This window comes from Neovison vison, chromosome 2 (genome assembly GCF_020171115.1).
Source record: "Neovison vison isolate M4711 chromosome 2, ASM_NN_V1, whole genome shotgun sequence".
Lineage (NCBI taxonomy): Eukaryota > Metazoa > Chordata > Mammalia > Carnivora > Mustelidae > Neogale > Neogale vison.
In genome coordinates, this window is record NC_058092.1 from 186,546,573 (window position 1) to 186,569,266 (window position 22,694).

The 22,694-nt window shown below is 40.4% G+C and overlaps 1 protein-coding gene across 1 annotated transcript in view; it reads left to right on the forward strand.

Annotated features, from left to right (window-relative positions):
* The first annotated feature begins 9,687 nt into the window (after positions 1 to 9,687).
* MCU (mitochondrial calcium uniporter) overlaps positions 9,688 to 22,694 on the forward strand; it is a 205,068-nt gene continuing 192,061 nt past the window's right edge. Inside the window, exon 1 of the mRNA XM_044239751.1 lies at positions 9,688 to 9,834. Within this exon, the coding sequence (XP_044095686.1) occupies positions 9,688 to 9,834 (147 nt within the window). The remainder of the gene's footprint in view (positions 9,835 to 22,694) is intronic.

Here is a 22,694-nt window from a genome sequence, read left to right on the forward strand (position 1 = left end):
AAGGACCCAGGACATTTTTGAAAACTGAACGACTCATAAGCACTAACTGTCTGAGGTCAGTGAATATCAATACTGAATACTGAAAAAGTCCTGTGCAAATGTTAAAAATGTCTTCTAGATTTTATTGACTCCTGTTTTTATTCATTGATTCATTTACTCAAATCAAATATTTGTTAAGCATGTATTATGGAAGAACATTAAATGGAAACCAATTTCTTCATCTTTTCTTCTCCATACTCATTCTGGGTGGTTTCAACCACTCCTATGGCTTCTCTTACCAACTATCTATATGCCAATGACCCCTACATCTATTTCTACAATCTATTCATCAGGCTCAAATAACCAACTATCTGATGAGTATCGTTGTTTGGATGTCTCAAGTCACTTGTCATACAACAGTTTCTTTTCTTTCTTTTTAAAGATTTATTTATTTACTTTAGAGGGAGAGAGCATGTGTAGATGCATGTGTGAGTCGGGGGAGGGGCTAAGAGAGGGAATCCCCCAAACAAACTCCCTGTAGAGCACTGACCCTGATGTGGGACTGGATCCCATGACACATGAGATCATGACCCAAGCCAAAGCAAGAGGTGGGTGATCAACTGACTGAGCCACCCAGGCACCCCTGTCATACATTTTCAAAACTTAACTCATCATCTTCCCCAATAAATCTTTTCTCTGTTTTCTCTGTCAGTGTATGGCACCAGCATTTACCCAAGTTGCCCAGGTAAGACAGTTAGAACTCTCCTTCATTTTTCCCACCCCTAAATATCCTATCAATTACCAATACCTTTTATTTTATTTTATTTTTTTAAAAGATTATTTATTTATTTATTTGACAGACAAAGATCACAAGTAGGCAGAGAGGCAGGCAGAGTGGGGGGGGGGAGCAGGCTCCCCGCTGAGCAGAAAGCCCCATGCAGGGCTCAATCCCAGAACCCCGAGATTATGACCTGAGGCGAAGGCAGAGGCTTTAACGCACTGAGCCACCCAGGCACCCTACCAGTAACTTTTAATTCAACTTCTTATATACAGTCCCTCTCAAATTCGTCTGTTTTTCCCATGACCAATACTATAAACCATATTGTTGGCATTTCTTGCCTAGATCTCCTAATTTATTTTCTTGCCTCTAGTCTCTCTGGTCTCCAATCTATTCTCTAATCTCTCCCATTTCTAAAATTCTTTAAGACTTAACTTATACTCTTTGGATAAAGTCCAAATTCCCTAATATGGTTTATAAGATGCTATGTAACTGATTCCTGATGCCTCTCTGGTATCATATCTTACTAGTCTCCATCTGGCATGTACTCCCACTAATCTGTCAGATCTCACCAAAGGAATCCCCTGAGATCCCTTCCCACATTCTCAAAAAATAAGTAAAATGCCCTTCTACAAAACTCTCCTATTTCCCTTACCTCTTATTATGGTAAGTTTTTGAGGCCAGATTCTTTTTTCTGTTTGCTTCTTTGTTAGCTGTGGTAACCAAACCAACAAATCACCTTATTTATTGAAATAATGAATAAATCTCTTGGAACTCAGGGTTAGCCATTATTGTAGTTAGAATACTGTACTACAATAAGCTCTCTTATTAAATTCAAGAAATGTTTCAGATTCTTTAATATAAGGAGATATTTGGGCACAAGTATTACAACTAACACACTTGGCATTTTGTATAAGCTGAAGTCCATCTTATTTATTGAGATACTTTTAGTTAGCTATTGTTTGTGATGACCATGTGTTAAAATTTATTTGCTAGGAAAAAAAAAATTATTTGCTAGGGTGGAACAAAGATTACCAATTACAATTCTAAAGAATGCATTCCGGAAATGATTAACTAGGGTTTTACTTTGCAAAGTTAGCTTGCTTACTATTAACCTATATGTAAAATTTGATTTAACAAGATTCTTTCATTTCCCAGGCCTGTTTTTGGGAAAAGGACCCATGTTTGCAAAAAGGAAATTGTCTATATTTATATTTTGTCATCTTCCAAAACACAAAATTGATAAGAAAGCAGCAAAGGCCTATTTTTAGAAGAACCATCAGAGCTTTACAATCTTTTTCAAATCCTCTTAAATGAGTTCTATATTATGGGAATTTAATAATAATTATAAAATATCATGGAAAATAACCCAAATAGCTCAGGATTCTGAATTAGCACCCAATTACATGCTATCCTAGGTTTATAATCTAGTGGTATTATGTGAAAATTTCCTCTTCTTAATATGGATCATGTTTTGATTGAATAGCCAATAGAACCAATTGCTTCAGCACCTTAAAGTAGTAGTATCTATAGGTGTTATAAATCTTGCTTAAATTTTAACAAGTCTATTAAATGAGTTATTCTCTCTGATGCTGGAAAAGCCAAGGAACCCTGTTTCAACCTAATCTGTACATCTTAGCAGAGCAAGGCGTGAAGGGAGGGTTGCAATGTCTTCTTATAATTTTCTGAGATTAAAATTTTCTTCATACTCTGGCAATGAACTAGTTAAAAACTATTTAAATAGAATTGCAACCTACTACATAATGATAGCACAAAAAAACCTACCATTTCTTCATATGTCTTCTTACTAATTTTGTTGGGTGATTAATTATGTTGGCAATATGTTTTAAATTTATGTTATATTGAGACTCCAAGATAACTCAAGGGATCTTTCTGCAATTCTTTTGAATGATCTATAAATGTTGGACTGCAAAGTTATGGGAAGAATTGATCCTATTTCAAGGTTAGAATGAACATTTTAGAAAAAGTAATACATGATGCAAAAAATGTGAATTTTGGGAAGTTTCTCCTAACATATATTGCCCAACACATAAGATGGATTCAGTATATTTTTCTTGACTGACTGATCAAATGAGTGAATAAATGAATTATCCTCCTGTGGGTCTTGTCCCCTCCTCTTATCCCAACTCACAATTAATTGTAATTATTTTATGAGTCTCTACCCACATTTTAGATAATTTTGCTCCCAAGTTTTGGCAGCTGGAATGGCTTTTTAAGTGTCTAATTAAGAATGATTTGTTAATAATTATCATCTCTTTGAATAATTTTCTTCCCCCTTTTACTCTTTTAAGCTGTTTTTACATTTTCCAAGTCTCATGCTGTTTTTTATTTCTTAGGCTAGCTTTTAATAAATAAAAGAGAACAAAGTCCTTTTTCTCTCCGCCTTTTCGTAAATATGACCCTTTCTGTCATTCTTTCCTTGATCCTTTCCAAATCAGCAGTGGTTGCCATAAGTGACGGCTGAGAGACAAGATGCCAAATGCAATGGCTAAATTTAAAGAGCAGTATTCGCACCTGTTGTTAACTGGCAATGACCAGCCTCACGCCCACAGCTTCTTCCACCTTCTGCCTCCTACCAAGTGCAACCCACAGCCCAGAGTCTTTATGCATTCACGTATAAATAAGTACTGATAAAGACTATTTGCATGTATCAAAAGGACAATGAATATAGCAGTTGACACTAAATTTGTTTAGTTTCAGAGGAGCTGAAATTTGGGCAACACTCAGCATAATATGAAGACAAATCTGACCTTAAAGTAGGTAGACTAATGTGGCTAGGTTTTAACAAATTTTTGAAGACTTTAAATGGACTATCTCACCCCAGAATTTTTTTTGAAAAGATCTTATTTATTAATTTAACAGAGATCACAAGTAGGCAGAGAGGCAGGCAGAGAGAGAGAGGAGGAAGCAGGCTTCCTGCTGAGCAGAGAGCCCGATGAGGGACTCGATCCCAGAACCCTGGGATCAGGACCTGAGCTGAAGGCAGGGGCTTTAACCCACTGAGCCACCCAGGCGCCCTATCGCCCCAGGATTATCTTGTTAGACCTGTCATACTTTGTGAAAGTATTTTGGTATTAAGTATTAGCATTGGTAGAAAGTATTAGCATTGGTAGGGTCCTATAAATTTAAATGTTGTATAAAAGAGGCAATCCTCGGAGTCCTTATCATGATCTAAAGAGTTAGCTTAAATTAGTTTGCCAGGTTGGCAACACTAACTTGGAAGAGTTCTGTAAGAGAAATATAGTAACACAAATAATTTTGATACAGATTATACTTAGAAGATGAGAGAAGGGGACTGTGGCCCAGCCAACAAGATTAGTCTATTCAAATAGGTATGATAACCAAGGGAGTATGGCCAACCTCATTGTCAGATCAGCTCACATCAAGTGCCAAAGTACTATGATAAAAAGTCAAACAATAGGGACGCCTGGGTGGCTCAGTTGGTTGGACGACTGCCTTCGGCTCAGGTCATGATCCCGGAGTCCCGGGATCGAGTCCCGCATCAGGCTCCCAGCTCCATGGGGAGTCTGCTTCGCTCTCTGATCTTCTCCTCGCTCATGCTCTCTCTCACTGTCTCTCTCTCAAATAAATAAATAAAATCTTAAAAAAAAAAAAAAAGTCAAACAATAAATTATGAGAGTTTAGTTTTACCTGGACATTTACTCTCACAGGAGGCAAAGCTGGTCTTCAAAAGAGTAGAACAGGTAGGTGGCCTATAGGGACAGTGGGAGCAAACAGAGTTGAAGGTTGAAAGGTCGGGGCATATTCAGGGTATAGGGAGTAAATACCTGAAGATTGTTGAGAGAGGAGAGCACTTTAACAATCTGGCATTTTGTTCTGATTCAGTTTTATCAGAGAATGTTCTTATGATTTTTTTGGCACCTTTGGGTACTCTGGAATGGTGTTCAGTTCCTTCAGAATATGGGCTGAATTCCTATGGTCGTGTGATTTATTTGAGTGCAAAACTAGTGTTCTGTGCCTTTGAATTACTTCAGATAGAGGCAAAAGACATCCTGACTCTAAAGGTCTAGTAAATAGCAAAGGCTCTAGAAAGCCACAACCAATCCAACACAAAAGCGACAGCATTAACGTTTACTGCCAACCTCTCAGATCTTAAGAAATGTGAACAAAGACGGTCCTATTTGAACAAGCCCTGCCCTCCTCAACTGAGTGTTTTCCTGGTGTTCTGCTCTTGATAGAAGAAAACTTGCAGATAGGAAAGAATGTTTGATTAGAGGGTCTCTGAGTTTCAAAATGTGTATGGAGTCAGTCATTCTTTGGAGGTTGGGGCATGAGACTCCTGGCACACAAAAATCTTAAGAGGTCACGTGTAAGTACATCTATGTAAATGATGTATGTAAAGTATGCACACAATCCAGTGTAAGGTTGCAAGTCTACATTAGAGTAAGTGGGGTGAAGTATTAGGGGAAGAAAAGGAGAGAAATAAAAATGAGGAAGGAAAAAATGTGTGTATAATGAAGGGAGACTGGATGTGGATATAGACAGGAAGGGATATGTGACGGGGTTTACGAGGAGTTCGGCTACACTTACTAGAAATATTTCTGGTTAGAGAGGTTGAGAAAAAACACAAAAGATTATAGAAACAGAGAAGTCATGGGAAAATGAGTGGTAGTGATGGCGAGATGCCTGCAGCTGGGTAGGGGTAGAGAAATGGGAAATGATACCTGGGAAGATAGTGAGTCCCAAATAGCTAGAAAACAGATCAAGGCTGTGATTTATGAGATGATAAAGATTTGAGGGTAAGCCCTTTCCTCTTGCTCTCCTTCTTCATATACTTTTTTCCTATTCTTTAAGAATTGCTGATTTCACTTGCATAGTAATTCACACCATCTGTGAACCATGAAACACAGCCCCCAGATGTCTAAGCAGATCCCTGTTATTGTTTCTTACCCGTGTCAATGAACTGTGTGCATCACCTATCCTGGCTATTCTGGAATGCTTTTAGGCAAATACTCCATTGAGTTGAGTCATAATTGGGAGCTGACTTCTGTGTACATTTTAGTAGGAAGCCTAGTTAGGGTTTCATGCTCCAGGAAATCTGTTCTGATTAGTTTCAGCTAAAGAAAGATCAACCTGTTTTAAGGATTGGCACAGAAAACAACTCTACGGCCATGTAGATTTTAGTGACCATGTTTTTATAATGATAAAAATAACATGCAGATGGGAATATGTTAAACCATTCTAAAGGGTAGCTACTTCTCAAAAGTCTCCAGAGCTAACATGTTTCTTGTTTATTTTTCCAAGTCACTGTGTAACTGAAATACACATATAACATATAAAAGTATACATAAGTAACTTTTATATATATAAGTTAAAAAGGCTCATCTGCACTAGATTATTACTTTTTAAAAATTACGTATTTATTTACTTATTTGTCAGAGAGAGAGAGCTCACAAGGAGAGGGAGTGGAAGGCAGAGGTAAAGCAAGGGATCATATTCGGGACTTAATCCCGAATATGATCACAACGGGAGCTGAAGGCAGATGGTTGCCTGACTCAGCCATCCGGCTGTCCCATATTATTACTTTTTTAAAGTATAGATGGAATAATTCATTTTGTTAATGGTTGCATAATATTCTGTTATAGGGTTAGTCGCTCTCTCTCTCTCTTTTTTAAAGATTTTATTTATTTATTTGACAGACAGAGATCACAAGTAGGCAGAGAGGCAGGCAGAGAGAGAGAGGAAGGGAAGCAGGCTCCCTGATGAACAGAGATCCCAATGCGGGGCTCCATCCCAGGACATGATCATGGGATCATGATCTGAGCAGAAGGCAGAGGCTTTAACCCACTGAGCCACCCAGAGGCCCCTAAGGTTAGTCTCTTATTAACGAATTCCTATTAGAAAACATTTAGGTTTTCTTTAATTTTTTTATTCTCAAAAGGTAACACCATTTTTAATTTTTTTGTGGTCACTTTGCTATCTTTTAAAAAAGTATTATCTCTAGAGTGATCAGCACAGTGCCTGGCATAACAGTTACTCAATGAATATTAATTCCCTTTCCCTTCATATGTAATTTATTATTTTTTAAGAATGAGGATACTTTCTGTTAAACTATCCACACTTTCTTATTATGGGGCCTGGCCAACCAACTCATGTAAGACACCTCCTTTGCTGCTATGGAAAAGATTTTCTATGTAAGGAGGTAATTAACCTTTGTATAGTTTCTAGCCCTGGATTATTAGAACTCAATTTGGTCAGTGGAACCTCAGATTACACAGCCTACCTGGGGTGCATCAGTGGTTTTATCTTGGTAAACAAAAGATGACACCCTTAGTAACTAAGAAGGAAGCTTTTGGTAATCCCTCTAGTTTCAGGTTTATGCAGTTAAAAAAAAAAAATCTTTTGGGACGCCTGGGAGGCGCAGTTGGTTAAACGACTGCCTCCGGCTCAGGGCGTGATCCTGGAGTCCCGGGATCGAGTCCCACATCAGGCTCCCAGCTCCATGGGGAGTCTGCTTCGCTCTCTGACCTTCTCCTCGCTCATTCTCTCTCTCACTGTCTCTCTCTCTCAAATAAATAAAATAAAATCTTTAAAAAAAAATCTTTTTATTGTGGTTCTTTTGCAAATGCATAGGACTAAATCTCAGAACTTCAGGATGCATGTCTAATTTCTGTATTTGGAAAAATAGGAGAAAGACAATTCCAGTAGAACTTCTTGAAGTGTAAGTTGGAGATGGATAGACACCTGATTCATAGGCAGGTATGGCAAAAGAAACAGAAAATACAACAAAAGTAAAATTCCTGGCAATCCTAGTGAGAAGGAGGAAATGGCACAGCATTGGTAGATACATAACATGCAGATATGATAAATATAGATGGGCAGAAAATGATTGTAAGTTAAGTTGTTCCAGTAATGTCACAGATTTCCAGCTACAGGGGGATTAGTATGTGCAGCTGTTGAATGTGGGGGAGCTCATCTCATTCTTGAGCTCTCAGGTTCCACTTGTTGGGCAATAAATGCCATTTGGGTGAGTGGTGTGATACTCTCACCCGGAGAAGCCAATCATTTTAATGTTCTGGGGTGGGGTGGAAGGATTAAACAAACCAAAAGCCCCACTTCATTATTTAGCAATTCTTGGCCAAGCAAATACCATTTCAGCTAAACTTTAAAAAATATTATTAGAATAAGTGATCAAATAAAATTGTATGTTGTGGGGGTGCTTGGGTGGCTCACTGGGTTAAGCCTCTGCCTTCGGCTCAGGTCATGATCTCAGGGTCCTGGGATCGAGCCCCACATTGGGCTCTTGGTGCAGTGGGGAGTCTGCTTTCCCCTCTCTCTCTGTCTGCCTCGCTGCCTACTTGTAATCTCTCTCTCTGTGTCAAATAAATAAAATCTTCAAAAAAAAATAAAATTGTATGTGGTGTATTTTTGTTTTAACTTGATTGCCTAAGGCTACACTACTAAAGATGTTTTCTAGAATTTATAGTAATACTTTTTTAAAAAAGATTTTTATTTATTTGACAGAGAGAGAGAGAGAGAGAGAGAGAGAGATCACAAGTAGGCAGAGAGGCAAGCAGAGAGAGAGAAAGGGAAGCAGGCTCCCTGCCCAGCAGAGAGCCTGATGTGTGGCTTGATCCCAGGCAGAGAGCCCGATGCGGGGCTCCATCCCAGGACCCTGAGATCATGACCTGAGCAAAGGCAGAGGCTTAACCCACTGAGCCACCCAGGGGCCCCGATTAACACTTAAAAAAAAAAAAGATTTTATTTATCTGAGAGAGAGAGAGAGCACGAGCAGGGGTGGGGTGGGGCAGAGGGTGAGGGACAAGCAGATCCCCATGCAGGCTCTCTGGGCTCAAGATCATGACCTGAGCAGAAGGCAGATTCTTAACGTACTGAGCCACCCGGGTGCCCCTAGAGTAATACTTTCAGCTGCTTACCAAATTGTTTTCCTGCTTCACAATTTAAAAGAAGGTGTGAGGACTAACCAGCCTATAATAACAGACAGCAAGGAAATCCTCTTCTAAGAAAATACTTCTCTCACAGTCTTTAATGAGCTTTCTTTATGATCTTGTTTCTTGGGGAAAGAAGTATTTTTCAAGAGAAAGCAATCAAGAATTATTCCAAAGTGTATCCTATTGGCTAGTTTATTTAAATTATGAAAATTCATTAGAATAACCTTTACATGACTTTTATTGCATTACCAACATGTTCTGTTTCCATAGTTTAGTAAGTGCACACAGGGTCAAAGATAGTAAGAAAATGATTATTCCTTCTGGAGAGTGTTAGAGTATCAGTCTAAAAGGTGCTGTAAAAATGAATTGAGTATTTGAAATGTATATAGGTCTGTTAATTCACCCTGAAGTCTTGTACTCATTCTGGGACTTTGATATCATAAGCATTCTACCCCTCCTATATTATGCTACATAGCACGGTCATTAGATCACCCTTTGACGTAGGGTTAATTTCAACATGTCCAAATACCATCAGTTATGAATGATAACTCTGGGCGTGTCACTGAGAGTTCTAGCATCCCTCGCTTAATGATTACTAATTTGGTACATATTTTGCCAACTTAGAACACTCACAAAGTACAAAGCTTAGCACAAATATCTGTTTCCCCAGTTACCCTTATCATAGCTTTATCCTTGGTGAATATTAGCCAAATCGAATATGCCATCTCTAGTGCTGCTATTCTGAGGGGCTCGGGTGCCAATTACCGGTTCCTTAGAATTTGCCCGTAATTGACTATGTCCCACAATAGGTAACTCTGCAAGTGACAGGCAGTCTCAAGTGTGATTCTCCCGCCTGTCGATTGGGCCTTGCAGGAAGCTCCGCCTCACCAACTCAGCCAAGGGCGGCAGTTGGCCCGGCGACGGTGAGTGGCGGGTCTTAGCTCCGCCCCGGCCGTCCGCTGCGCTGCCTGGGTCGGCGCCGTTTCCAGTTGAGAGATGGCGGCCGCCGCAGGTAGATCGCTCCTGCTGCTCCTCTCCTCCCGGGGCGGCGGCGGGGGCGCCGGCGGCTGCGGAGCGCTGACTGCCGGCTGCTTCCCCGGGCTGGGCGTCAGCCGCCACCGGCAGCAGCAGCACCACCGGACGGTGAGCGAGCGCGCCCGGCGGCTCCGGGGAGGGCGGGGCGGCGCTGGCGTGTGGGAGCCGCCGGCGGGCAGGCCGCCCGGGCAGCGGGCGAGTTACCTCAACTCGCGGCCGCTCCCGAGCTTGCCGGGCACGGAGGAGCCGCCGTGCCCTTCAGGCGCCTGCGGCGGCGACCAGGAAGGGAGGGAGGGCGGTGGAAGCCGAGTGGAGGAGGAGGAGGGGCGACGGCGGGGATGTTCCCGCAGGACCCGGGGCACCAGGGCGGGGAAGGGACGGGACTTGAACCTCTCCCTGACTGACTTCGCCCCCGATCTCGGTCCCTCCCTCCGTTTTTTAAAACAGCTCTGCCTCATCGCTCGCGTACTGAGCCCCGTGCAAGTTGTCCCCTTTCCCTCCTCCTCCGGGCGGGTTGGGGTGCCCTGAGTTGCCGCGGCTGCCTGGTGTATGTGTCAGGAGAGTGGCAGTGCCATGCTTCTGGGCACTGCCTCCGGAGAGCAGCCCAGGACCCCAGCGGGGCCGCTCCCTCGTCCTCTCTCGGCCCTTTGGGAACGGCCAAGAAGGATAATCAAACTTTATCCTCCTCGGTGACTTCCTGCGTGTGTGGGCATGGGGAACAGCCCCTTCGCGATGGATGCTGCATTGCTTCAGGAAGCAAGCTCTATCCCCTCAGGTCCTTAAAGGTCCTCGGTGGTCCTTTCGGAGGGCTGGTTTTACCAGCTCGTTCACGCGTGCCTGAAGAAGGAAGGGGGGGCAGCAGGCAGAGGGGAAGTGGATAGGGCAAGTTGTTCGCAGAGGCAGAGATTTGGTAGTTGAATTAACCAGTTATTGCTGGATTTCATTGGCTGGCAAGGAAGGAGTTTCTGTTTGAACAGCCTCGAGATGTATTGGTGAGTGATTGTGAATTCTTTTTTCAATTGTAAGAGATCAACTTGGCATGGAGTTGTTGACCTAACAAGTCAGCGGGTTCTCTTTCCTTGGACTTTCTAGACCCATTTGTGTTGGTCTCTGGCCAACTGTGAGTGTACGAGTGTAGATTTTATTTCCTAGGGCTAACTTGTATAGTGTGGGAATGAGAGAATCCCTGCAGACGGCCTGATAGAAGGAACTAGTACCTTCAGATCTCAACAGATACATCCACCTGTCCTATTCTGATCACATAGCTCTTGAGAGGAAGCTGAACTGGAGGTTTTCAGAGAGGACACCCCAAGACTGATGACAGCATGAAACCAGGTGTCTGCAAGAGCTATGAAAAGAACTAATGGTCTGTAAATGCAAGATGATACTGTTATTATTAGTCACACGTATGGATCCTATCCTCATTCTTGTGAAGAAAATTTGTACTTCATATTTGGCATACTGACATATTGCTTTGCTGAAGCTTTTGGGTGAGAGCCGAGCTTTTCCACAGTTCAGTTTAGATTTGCATGTTTCATAGCCTCCATTTATGTGTTTTGTTTTCCTGAAAACATAAAGCCATCCAGAAATCTGATGGCATTCCCCTCTCCCTCAAACTATTTAAAGGCTTCCCAAGTTGTCTTTATCCCTCTATTTTGCTAATACGTCTTTTGACTTTGCACAGTTTGTTTTTAAGGCTATTTGGGTGTGGTATTCATTTAACATTTTTAAATTTATGCCTTGTATATTTTCCACTATGCGAATCTGTCAGGCTATGAGTGTCTTCCTTGTGTGGGTACTTCATGAAAGTGTTCTTCTGTGCTATTCTGGGGTGGGTAAAAGTGATGTGCTGAATTTGTAACTGAAAGCACAGTTGAAGTGAAGTGTTATTTCTGAAGGGCTGAAGTGTTATCATGGGAATGTTGACTTGTAAATGAACTTAGAATTGTACGATTTTGAAAAAAGTTGTACCTGATTAATTAAAATATGTAAGCAGGTTTTTTTTTCTTTTTCTACGATTGCTCTGAAGCCTTCCTGTATATAGCTGTCTCCATCTGTTATTCTATGATTCCTCACAAGATTCAATTTGAAAGGTATCTCTTAGGGATTTAACTCTTGACATTTTATGCCTGAAATTGAGGCCCAGAAAGGGGAGGGACTTGGCCAGGGTTCCACAGCTAATACGCACCAGTTTTAGGATTCCCACCCTCCCCAGATAGTCTGATCCTCTTACTGTGTTCTTTTCGTTATATATATTATAAGACGCAATTGCTCCTTCATAATCTCCTCCTTTTCAAGGAAAAGGAGAGTATTGGGAAAGTATTGGTATTTTAAACAACCATGAATGGGAATTGTCTTGTGAGTAGATGTTGGAGGCAGAGCTGTGGAATGAGGCAAATATGGGAACAAACATCTCGCTCTTACAAAGGTCCCTGCGAGACACTAAGGTTGAATCTTGCATAGGACACATTCTGTGCATGTGCAGCAGATGGCACTCTGCATTGGACTAGATCACAAGCCCAGCTTGTGCCACTTTTGTTCTGCTGTAGTAGGTACAGTAAATTAGAGCCAGGGGGACATAACCAATTATGGTGCTGGTTAATTTTTTGCTTGAGAGGCATGCGTTTTGAAATCTTTTCCAAGTTTACAGAGTGAGTCCAAAGCAGTACAGTTCAGCCTGTTGGTAAATGTGGTTTCGAAGTTATAAAACATAACTTGTTCCTTTCCCACCTTCCTCATTAAAAGATCAAACAACTGAGTAAATAGAAATAAAGGTGCAGGGGCTTATTTGGTATTTTTAGCACCATCTAGCGTAATTTTTCCCTTGCTGTGTGAAGAGCCTGTTACTGCTCCTCAGTTTGTGACTGTAATGAAGACATGTAAAATGTTTGTTGCATGCTTTACTGTGTGGTTAGTGAAGGTGACTGCTATTTTCAAGGGTGATTCTTTGAGGGGCAACTGCCTTTCATCGTGAGCTGGGTAATTGCTTTGCTAAATCAAACTGTCTCACCTCTGATTATGAAAGCCTGACTGTTAACATTTCCTAGTGGTCAATAGCTAAATCTCTTGCTTAAGTCTGTCATTGGACTGTTACAGTTTGTGGTTGTCTTTCTACTTTACACATTATAGTTCTTTGGCAATGAAAGCATTTCAGTTTAACCTGACAGTTTTAACTGAGATTATATTACCTGACACAGAGGCAAGTCCTAGTTCTTTAACTGGGTTTCTCATGGTCTGGCTGGTCTTATTTAGCCAGATCCATCCCAGCACAAATACTTCACTGTACTTAAGCCAATGTTCCACATATTTATACTAAATGTTTATGTAATTCCTGCAACTGAATTTCAGTCTTAATCACTCCTCTAACTTCTAAGGTCCATTTCAGTTTAGAGACTGTGACCTACGACTCCTATTTGAAGCTAACCTACTCACTTTACAGATGAGGAAACAGACCTAATGGCAACTGAGGGAAATAACTTATTAGGTTATGTGTGGTTTATGACATCTTAGATTAAAATTCTTTAAGTGGTGGTGGATTCCAGATGTTCTAGTCAGAATCTTAATTTGTGTGATTCCTGGCTCTTAATCCCTCTCTTCTATCCTATTCTGTCCTGTCTAAATTCTGATAGACTTTATTATTAGCAGGACACAGATTGGCACTGACTTTTTATCTAAAGATTTCGTTTGTGGGTGCCTTATATTACAGGAGAAGTAGGGCAGTATTACATTTTTGTCTCTCATAGACTCCAACACAGCACTAAGAATATAGGTGATGCTTAGACGTGCATTAATTGAATATGCACCTTTGTGTCTGCTTGCCAGTTTTGAAAAGATATGCTCATCCACTCCCCCAGCCCCCTGTCCCCAACTTGACTTGCTTAATGTCCTGTTAATGTAAATAACCACATTTGGATAATTGCTTTAACTTTAGTATTGCCAGTGCTGTCTTTGATTGTATATTATACTTCTTTATGGTAGTATACCCATAGAGTGGGTACCTTTGGATTAGCTCTATGGTGGTACTTGCTTTCTTCCCAAAGCCCAGCAAAAGTATGATTAATACCCAGATTATATAAATACATGATTGAATCAGGTTCAAGAGTTTTTGTCAACTACCATGCTAAGATTTTGATGGTCCTGGATAAATGTTTAGAGCAGACTTTTAAAATTTACTATTATTACCACTATTTTCTATTGAAATGTAGTTGACACACAATGTTACATTAGTTACAAAAGCTGACTTGTTTTTAAGGAAGCAACCATGCTTTTTTTTTTTTTGAAGATTTTGTTGTTTATTAAGGAGAGAGAGTGGGAGAGAGGAAGTAAAAGAGCATGGGTGGGGAGGGAGGGTCAGAGAGAGGGGGAACGTATACTTGCTGCTTAGTGGGGAGCCCCATGTGGGGCTTAATCCCAGGACCTGGAGATCGTGACCTGAACAAAAGGCAGACAGTTAATCAACTGAACCACCCAGATGCCCCACAACCATCCTTTTATTTATCTTAAAATCATGCTTATTTTGTACGATGTGCACAAAATATTTGCACAAAATATTTGAATGAGTAAATTTGGATTTATTCAACAGATTATGATTATTTGAACTTTTCTAAGTCCCAAGGGGGCTCTGTTTCATGCTTTATGAACTCTACTCCAAGAGGAAATCTAAGTAGAGAATGCAACATCAAAAATGGTGTATAGCAAAGATAACAACAAAGATCATTTTTGGTTTTGGGGCTGCCTCATGTTTGAAATCCAGAGTGGTCATTATCTTTTGCAATAGCACTTCATTGATACCATTATCTGAATAACTGCAGAGATGTTGCTTTCATTTTTAAAAAAAGATTTATTTACTTATTTGAGAGACAATGTGAGAGAGGGGAGGGGGCAGAGGGAGAGGAAGAGGGAATCCTCAAGCAGATTCCCTGCTGAGCATGAAACCTGACCCAGGGCTCCATCCCAGGACCCTGAGATCTTGACCTGAGCCTAAATCAAGAGTTGGATGCTTAACCGACTGAGCCACCCAGGCACCCCCTCATTGCTTTTTTATATTCTAGCTTTGTGCCTCTGTGGGTTTTCTTAAAAATTACTATTTTTTGTTTTGTTTTGTTTTGCTTTTTGTGGTTAAGGACAACACTACCTTTTAAGATCTGGAGATAATCACTTAACATAAGGGAATCCTCTGTTCTTTATTTGACTGATTAATGTCATATCATGGCTCATGGATACTTTACAATTACTGGAATAACATGTTTTTTGGAAACTAAGATGTCACCATGGAGGAGGACATGTACTTAAAAGAACTGTAGACTTGAGATCTCAAACAGACCATAGGTTAAGGAACTAATGCAAGAGTGTTGAAATGCGGGGTGCCTGGGTGGCTCAGTGGGTTAAAGCCTCTGCCTTCGGCTCGGGTCATGGTCCTGGCATCCTGGGATAGAGCCCCACGTCGGGCTCTCTGCTCTGCGGGGGGCCTGCTTCCTCCTCTCTCTCTCTGCCTGCCTCTCTGCCTACTTGTGATCTCTGTCAAATAAATAAATAAAATCTTAAAAAAAAACCAAAAAAACAGAAATTCCTTTAAAAAAAAAAGTGTTGAAATGGCTTTTTCCTTGGTAGCCCATCAGGGGTTTCACAGAGCTGAAAATGGCTCCCCCATCTGCTGACCTTTGCATTCATTTCATTTCCTGAGAAATTACACAAATGTGTGTTTTGTTTTAAAAACAGTTAAGCAGAGGTAGGTCTTAAAAAGTGAATTGGGGCCATATTCTTTCTGTAAGTGCCTAAACTCAAACCCAATCTTGAATAATTACTCCCTGATTTAGGTCAAGCTTGATGACACATGTTAAAAAAAACTTGTCCCCTGCATATTGAACATGCAAGAGAAACCCTCCATTTAATTATTTCACTGTACTTTGTTAAATGCAGTGAGAGAGCCTGTGTAACTTGAAAGTTGACTTCAAGCAGAGTAATTTTAATAAGTTATGTGAATTGTTGACTTGTAAACTGTGTATGGGTGTGAATATTTATTTACGTATTTTTTTAATTTTAAAGATTTTATTTATCAGAGAGAGAGAGAGAGAGTACAAGTGGGGGGGAGGGGGAAAAAGAGAGGAAGAAGGAGAAGCAAACTCCTTAATGAGCAGGGATCCTGATGTGGGGCTCCATCCCAGGACCCTGGGACCATGACCTGAACCGAAGGCAGCTGCTAAACCGACAGAGCCACCCAGGCGACCCGAGTCTTTTATTTTGATAGAAATGTAACTCAGTAAATTACATCACCAGCTGGGTCTAATAGCATGCTAAAACTGAACTTTTTCTAATTAGTTCTGGAAAAAATGGAAAATACGACATTGCATTTTGACATCTCTCTTGAAAATAAGAGCCCTTCCAAAGGTTCTTTAAGGACATTGATAGCATTTATTAATCAAAAGAGTGGAGCGTTTATCTCTTATACTTTGTTTCTGAAAGTTTTTACTATTTATCGTCTGCTTTATTGTTTGGGGAGCATTTGTAATGATCACCAGAGAATTGCTGAGGACTCCATTATGTGTGTGAGACTGTCCAGAGGATATTCTCTAATGTAGTCTTAAACTGTACTTAATGCCTTAAAGATTACAAGATCCTTTAGATTCTTTTTTGCATTCTAAGATAGGCTACATTGTACTTCTTATCTATAGTAAGTGGTGTTATAGGATGTTTAAGAGTACTAATATCTCCAGTAAACTTTAGAGAAAGTTAATGTGACTGGTTTTTTTGTCAAATAGCAGGAGAGTAAATAGGTTAGCTTGAAGTACCCGACCCTATGTGGAGGAATAGATAGGAGTAGGTACAGAAGGAAGCATCTAAGATCTGAGGGCATTGTGTTACCTCATTGAATTCTCACCAAAATCCTATGAGAGGCATTGTTATCCCAGTTTTATAGATGAGAACATTGAGGGTGAGGTAGGTTCATTTCTTCTTAAGTGTCATAAACTGTTTTAATTCTAGAGATACAATGATGGACAAGACACAGGTTTTGGCCATGAGATTTAAGTCTAGGTCTGGTGGGTTGTCAGTGTGGGGCCTCCTTCCATTTTGTCTTCTCCTCAGTCATGTTTCTTTTTAAGCATTTACTGCAGTTTTCTTCCAAGAGATCTATCTCAGTGTCTTTCTGACTAGATTTTTTAACTCTCTTTCTCTACCCTCTCCTCCAGGTATTAGGTAATAAGGGTCTAAGGTATTGCTTCCTTAGGATCTTTGTAATTTAGATAAGGATTCTAGAAAATCCCACACATTATCGAGCATTGCTTCTATAGCACTTTTACAACATTGTCTGGTGTACTCCACAACAACTCTTCAGGTAAAATACTACGCCTATGGTAGATGAGAAAAGGAAAACCTGGTAAGGGTAAGTAACTGGAATCATTCAGAAAATACCTGTTGAACTACTGTTTGTAACATGCTGTGCTGGGAAAGAGAGATGCCCCTGAGGTGGTCCAAAGAGGTTACAGTTTGGCTAGGAGACACCAACAAGCAAGACCGTAAGTGGTTATGCTCCCCCCACCCCACCCCGCCTTGGGAGCATTTAGACCTACTGAAGAGAACTGGGGAATGGGGAAGGCTTTATAAGGGAGGCCTCACTTAAGCTGAAATATGAGGAAATATAATGTGTGGGGGACTGGAAAGGTGTAGCTCCCATTCTAGACAGCACCAGCATCTGACATGATAGTCTGAGGGAGGAAGATGTCTTTGAGAAATGGCCAGTAGTTTGTCATAATGGAGTATGGGCAAGAATAGCCAGAGATTAAGCTGGACAGTAGTAGTGATACCAGTAATAATTAATATTATATATACCACGTGTTACGCACTTTGCATAAGTAATCTCAATTCATGCGACACCCTGTGGGTAGGTACTCTTACTATCCTCCTTTTATAGATAGTGAAACTGAGTTATCTCAGATTGGTTGATTTGCCCAGAATCACAGCTGGTAAGTGACACTCAGTTAGTAAATGACTTGCTCAGGATCACACAGCTGCTACTGGCATACTTGGCAAGTAAACCCAAGGGGTCTGGCTCCAGCGACTGTCTCTTAGCTACTGTGCTGTGGTGAGGGAATCACACTGTGAAGGGACTTGTGAAGGAGTTGGGATTTTATTATGTAGGTCAGTGTTTTTTTTTTTTTTTTTTTAAACTCAACCCACAGTAGAAATACATTTTATTTCACGACCCAGAATGTGCATGTGTGCGTAAAAGTAGGAAAAGTTTCATGAGACAGTATTTTTACTATGTATGATTTACATCATTCCTGTGCTGTTTTGTTCAAGAAATACTGGTTGGGACCCATTTCAACTGATTCCACAATTTAAGCTACAGTTTAGAAAAATAACTGCTGGTCAATAGGTGAGTGTCTGAAGAATTTCAATCAAGTGATTCACATGATCAGTTTGTGGTTTTTGGTAGGTTACAATAGCAGCTGTGTGAAGGCTGGTTTGGAGAAGATGGGACCAGAAAAGCCAAGAGGCCAGTAAGGGATATCTTAATGGACCAGGCAAAAGATGCCTGACTGAGGACAGTAGCACTGGGGATAGAGAAAAGGAATAGAGAGAAGGGAGTTTAGGAAGTAGAATTGATAGAACTTGATGATTGGATGTGGACTATCACTCAGCTGGTACCAGGTAGAAAGGTAATTCAAGGGCTGTCTGATTTTGTTAATACTCGGATGCTGAAACTTTGTTTCTGGACGGTCTCTGTGTGTTTCTTTTTACAGTCATGTTAAGTATGTTTCATTGTTGTGATTGTTGTATCTCTACTCTTGTACATAAAAATATGTTGACCTGGTTTAATGATTTTCTAATTTGTATATCAGATTCTCACCATATCCCCATTTTCCTGCTCCCTTCCCCTACCTCATACCATCAGAATCTAAAAGATTTGCAGACTGGTATGGAAAAGTTTATAAAACATGATGAGCACTCAACAAAACTTAGTTGAAAGCATGGGTTCTGTGTATTGTACTCTTCCAAGGAAGAAACTCTTCACATTATGTTAATTAGAGGACTATTTTTAAGTAATTTCCTTTGACTTTGTTCAATGTTCCACTTCTGTAGTGTTTGTTTACCTTTAGAGAATATTGAGCATTGTATATATGATAGTCTTTTATATTTAAAACAAACAAAAACCTAGCTATTCTTAAGCATGAAGCCTTTTCTTAGTAAAATTTTAGCAATCTTCTTGATCACATTAGAAATGAAGGTACAAGATTCCTACTGCTTCTGCCACCCCAGAAGTATAAAAAATAAAACCACATAGTCATCAAGAACGAGTTATATGGAGTGATTTTCTAGTATTTTAATTACTTTACTGGATTGCTTTATTTAGAAAACACATATTCTTGGGACGCCTGGGTGGCTCAGTTGGTTAAGCAGCTGCCTTCGGCTCAGGTCATGATCCCAGGGTCCTGGGATCGAGTCCCACATCGGGCTCCTTGCTCAGCAGGGAGCCTGCTTCTCCCTCTGCCTCTGCCTGCCTCTTTGTCTGCCTGTGCTCGCTCGCTCTCTCTCCCTCTGTCTCTGGCAAATAAATAAATAAAATCTTTAAAAAAAAATAGAAAACACATATTCTTTGATATTTTTCTAGGTATTATAATGCAAAGGTGAGTATTTGAGAACTATGACATTTTAAATTTGTTTTTAAAAAATATTTTTAGGAGAGAGACAGAGTGTGTGTGCAGGGTCACACAAGTGAGCAGGAGGTGAAGCAGAGGCGGAGGCAGAGGGAGAGAATCTCAAGCAGACTCTGTGCTGAGCTTGATCCCATAACCCTGAGATCATGACCTGAACTGAAATTGAGAGTCAGCCGATTAACTGACTGAGCCACCCAGGCATTCCAGCTGTCAAAAGTTTTAGAGCCATTACAGTATCTGCTTTGCCAGAGGAGATTGTATTTGTCATATAGTGAGCCTTTTGAAATCTCTGGGAGCGAAGGATTGTTTTATTATCACAGAATTATTAGTTTTCTGAGGTAGGTAAAAGAAGAGATGGAAGTGGTGTCTGTGTGTTTAAATCACCAAAATAAAAGTAAGTAATTGAAGAGGATGAGGTACCATGTGATATAATAGGAGTGTGGGTTCTGTTCATTTCTCGTTTGTTAACTTGCTATTTGACCTTGGGCAAGTGACTTACCTCTTTGGTCTTAAATCTTTTGGTCAGTTAAATAAGAGGGCTTGATCAGGTGAGCCTAAAGGGCTTTCTAATTCTAAGACATCTATCATTTTTATATAAGTGATTTTTATGTTATTTCATGGTGGGGAGGCATGTATAAAATCATAAACCCAAGCATAATGTATTTGTTTATTCTCACAAGGGTCAAGGGCTTGACTGAAGAAAAATAGCTCCCATTACCTTTTTAGGACCGTTTGCATAATTACTTCTGACATCTTGATAAACAATTTACCCTGCATTCCTCTTAAACATTTCATTATGCCTTAGTCCCATCTTTCTGTTTTGGCTTCTTTTTCCCATTGAAACTACTGAGGGTGTGGGGGGAGAGGTGAAGATATGGGGGTGGAACCCGGAGATTTAGAGAGACGGGGGAGGGCAGGAAAAAAGCCACTAATGTTAAAGTGCTGAGATAAGATGGACTGTTCTTCCCCACCGCCCTGAAATCTTTTATTTATTTATTTATTTATTTATTTGTGTGTGTGTGTGTGTGTGTGTGTGTGTTTGTGTGTGTGTGTGAGAGAGAGAGAGAGAGAGAGAGAAAGAGAGCAAGCGCACAAGCAGGGGAATGGCAGGCAGAGGGAGAAGCAGGCTCCTTGGAGCCAGACTGGGACTTGATCTCAGGAGACTGGGACTTGATCTCATCATGACCTGAGCCAGTGGCACATGTTTAACTGGCTGAGCCATCCAGGCGCCCCAAGATGGACCATTCTAATAACTTGTTAATTCTGAGCTATGGCTTGCAAGTCTGAAACAGAAAATGTTTCTATTTTCCTTTGTAATTATGCTACAGGAATTCTGAATGTGAAAACATCAGGTGATTAGTTGCTCTTAGTAGTCTGTTCTTCCCAACCCTGTAAACTGAGCCTAATCAGTGTCAAGAACACTCAGTCAGTGTTGGATAAATGAGAGTCAGTGAGTTAAAAATTCCTAGAGACTATACTCTAAATCCTTCAGCCCTGTGGAAAATGCATCTGTAGATCATCTTGTTGTCTGTACCTAGATAATACAGTGATGGGAATCATGGAAATATGAAGAAGGAGTTACTTTTCTTTGATTCGAGCAGCACCAAATCATTTTAAAAGAGTTCACAGATTATGCTGAAACAAGCAGGACTTTAGGAAATACTAAGTAAAAATAGTGATGGAAAAATATTGCAGTGCTTTTGTGTTATAAATGATTTAAGAAATTGACACATGCATCTGCCTGGCAAATATTTGGAGCAGGTGGAGGAGAAGAGGGAAAGGTGAAGGGCTGGGCACTGCAGAAGAGAGCTTTAAAGGAACTCTTTGAAGGAGGTGCTGCCAACTCTAGATTCCCTACATGTATATATTTCCAAAGATGACAGATTTTTGGAGGTGTTTATTTTGGAACTAATCTTCTGTATTTCCATTCTGCCCCCACTGTATCCTGAATCTTGCACTGCCAGAATTCTGCTAGCTGCCATGAAGCAGGGCTGTGGCAAGTGGCCAAGTGTGATAAAACCTATTTTTCGTTTTAAAACAGAGTATGGATGTCAGAATACTTCAAAGAAGTATTTACGGATAGATTGAATGGAGTAGGAGAAATAGTAAAAACCTAATGAGAAGACTGAAAGTTTCTCATTTGCTTTTGATGGAATTACATTTATTTTGTAAACAGAATACCAGCTTATGTCTGTCTCTGTCAGTTTCTCTCTCTTGTCCCTCTTTCTCTGATCTTTGCATGCTGATGCTCGAAACTGCTGAATACACAGGAAAAATGAGTTTTCTGATCCCCTAGCGGTGGTAGTGATTTTTTTGTTGTTGTTGTATTTTTATCTTTTGAGGGGATCCCAAGGGTATGCTCTGTGTGAATGTCTCATTACACATATGCATGTTAGTAATTCAGTTTTGTTTATTTCGTTCTTGCTTTCACCACCCTCTCCAAAAATGAAATCTTTTCTTTTTTTCATTTTCGTCTCTGACTTAATTCCGTCTCTGACTTAAGCTTCAAAACAAAATGTTGTCTAAACATTGTTGAGATCGTAAAACAGTTGTAATATATAACACTACAGAATTTTGAAATATTCATTTATTAAATGGAAAATTGAATTGCAATCAGTACTTTCTTTAATTTTAATATCTCATTCTGCATTGACATTTGATTCACAATGAAATCAAGTTCCTCTTTTGGCCAAGTGCCACAAAGTCGGGGGAGCTTTAAATATGTAATGACTTTGTTTTTAGTAATTGCTAGAGCTTTTAGCAATAAAAAGGGGAAATTGGAAGGAAACTTGCAGATTTTTTTCCCTAAAAAGAGTATTCTTGGTAAGATTAAAAGTAGAGACAAGCTGAGGCCTTGAGTTACAGATCTGAGTCACATCACAGCCAGCATCAGAAAGTAGCAGCATTAGTGGAAGAAAACCCAGGTCAGTACGTTGAACCCTTTGTCAAAACTCTAGAAAGGGCATTCTGTCACCAGAGGGTTTTTTGGGGGGGCAGGGGAGAGGTGCTGGATTGGTGGTGGGGTGGGTGGAATGTGTTTCTTCATAAGGAAATTACATTGTATTCATTTAAATAATATAATATCATTTTAAAAGTTAGACTAGGAATGCTGTCCCCCCCGCCTTCCACCTTTTTTTGGTGTGGAATGTCCTCATTCTCTTATTCCTGGGAAAATCCTTTGTACTTCTGGAGAGAAGGAGGATGATGAACATGTCTTGTGCAAAATGCCCAACAGCATCTGCTGTGATACAGCAAGCTCATGTGGGATTGAACTGCTGCAGCAAAAACTTGGTTTGCTCTATAAAAATGCTC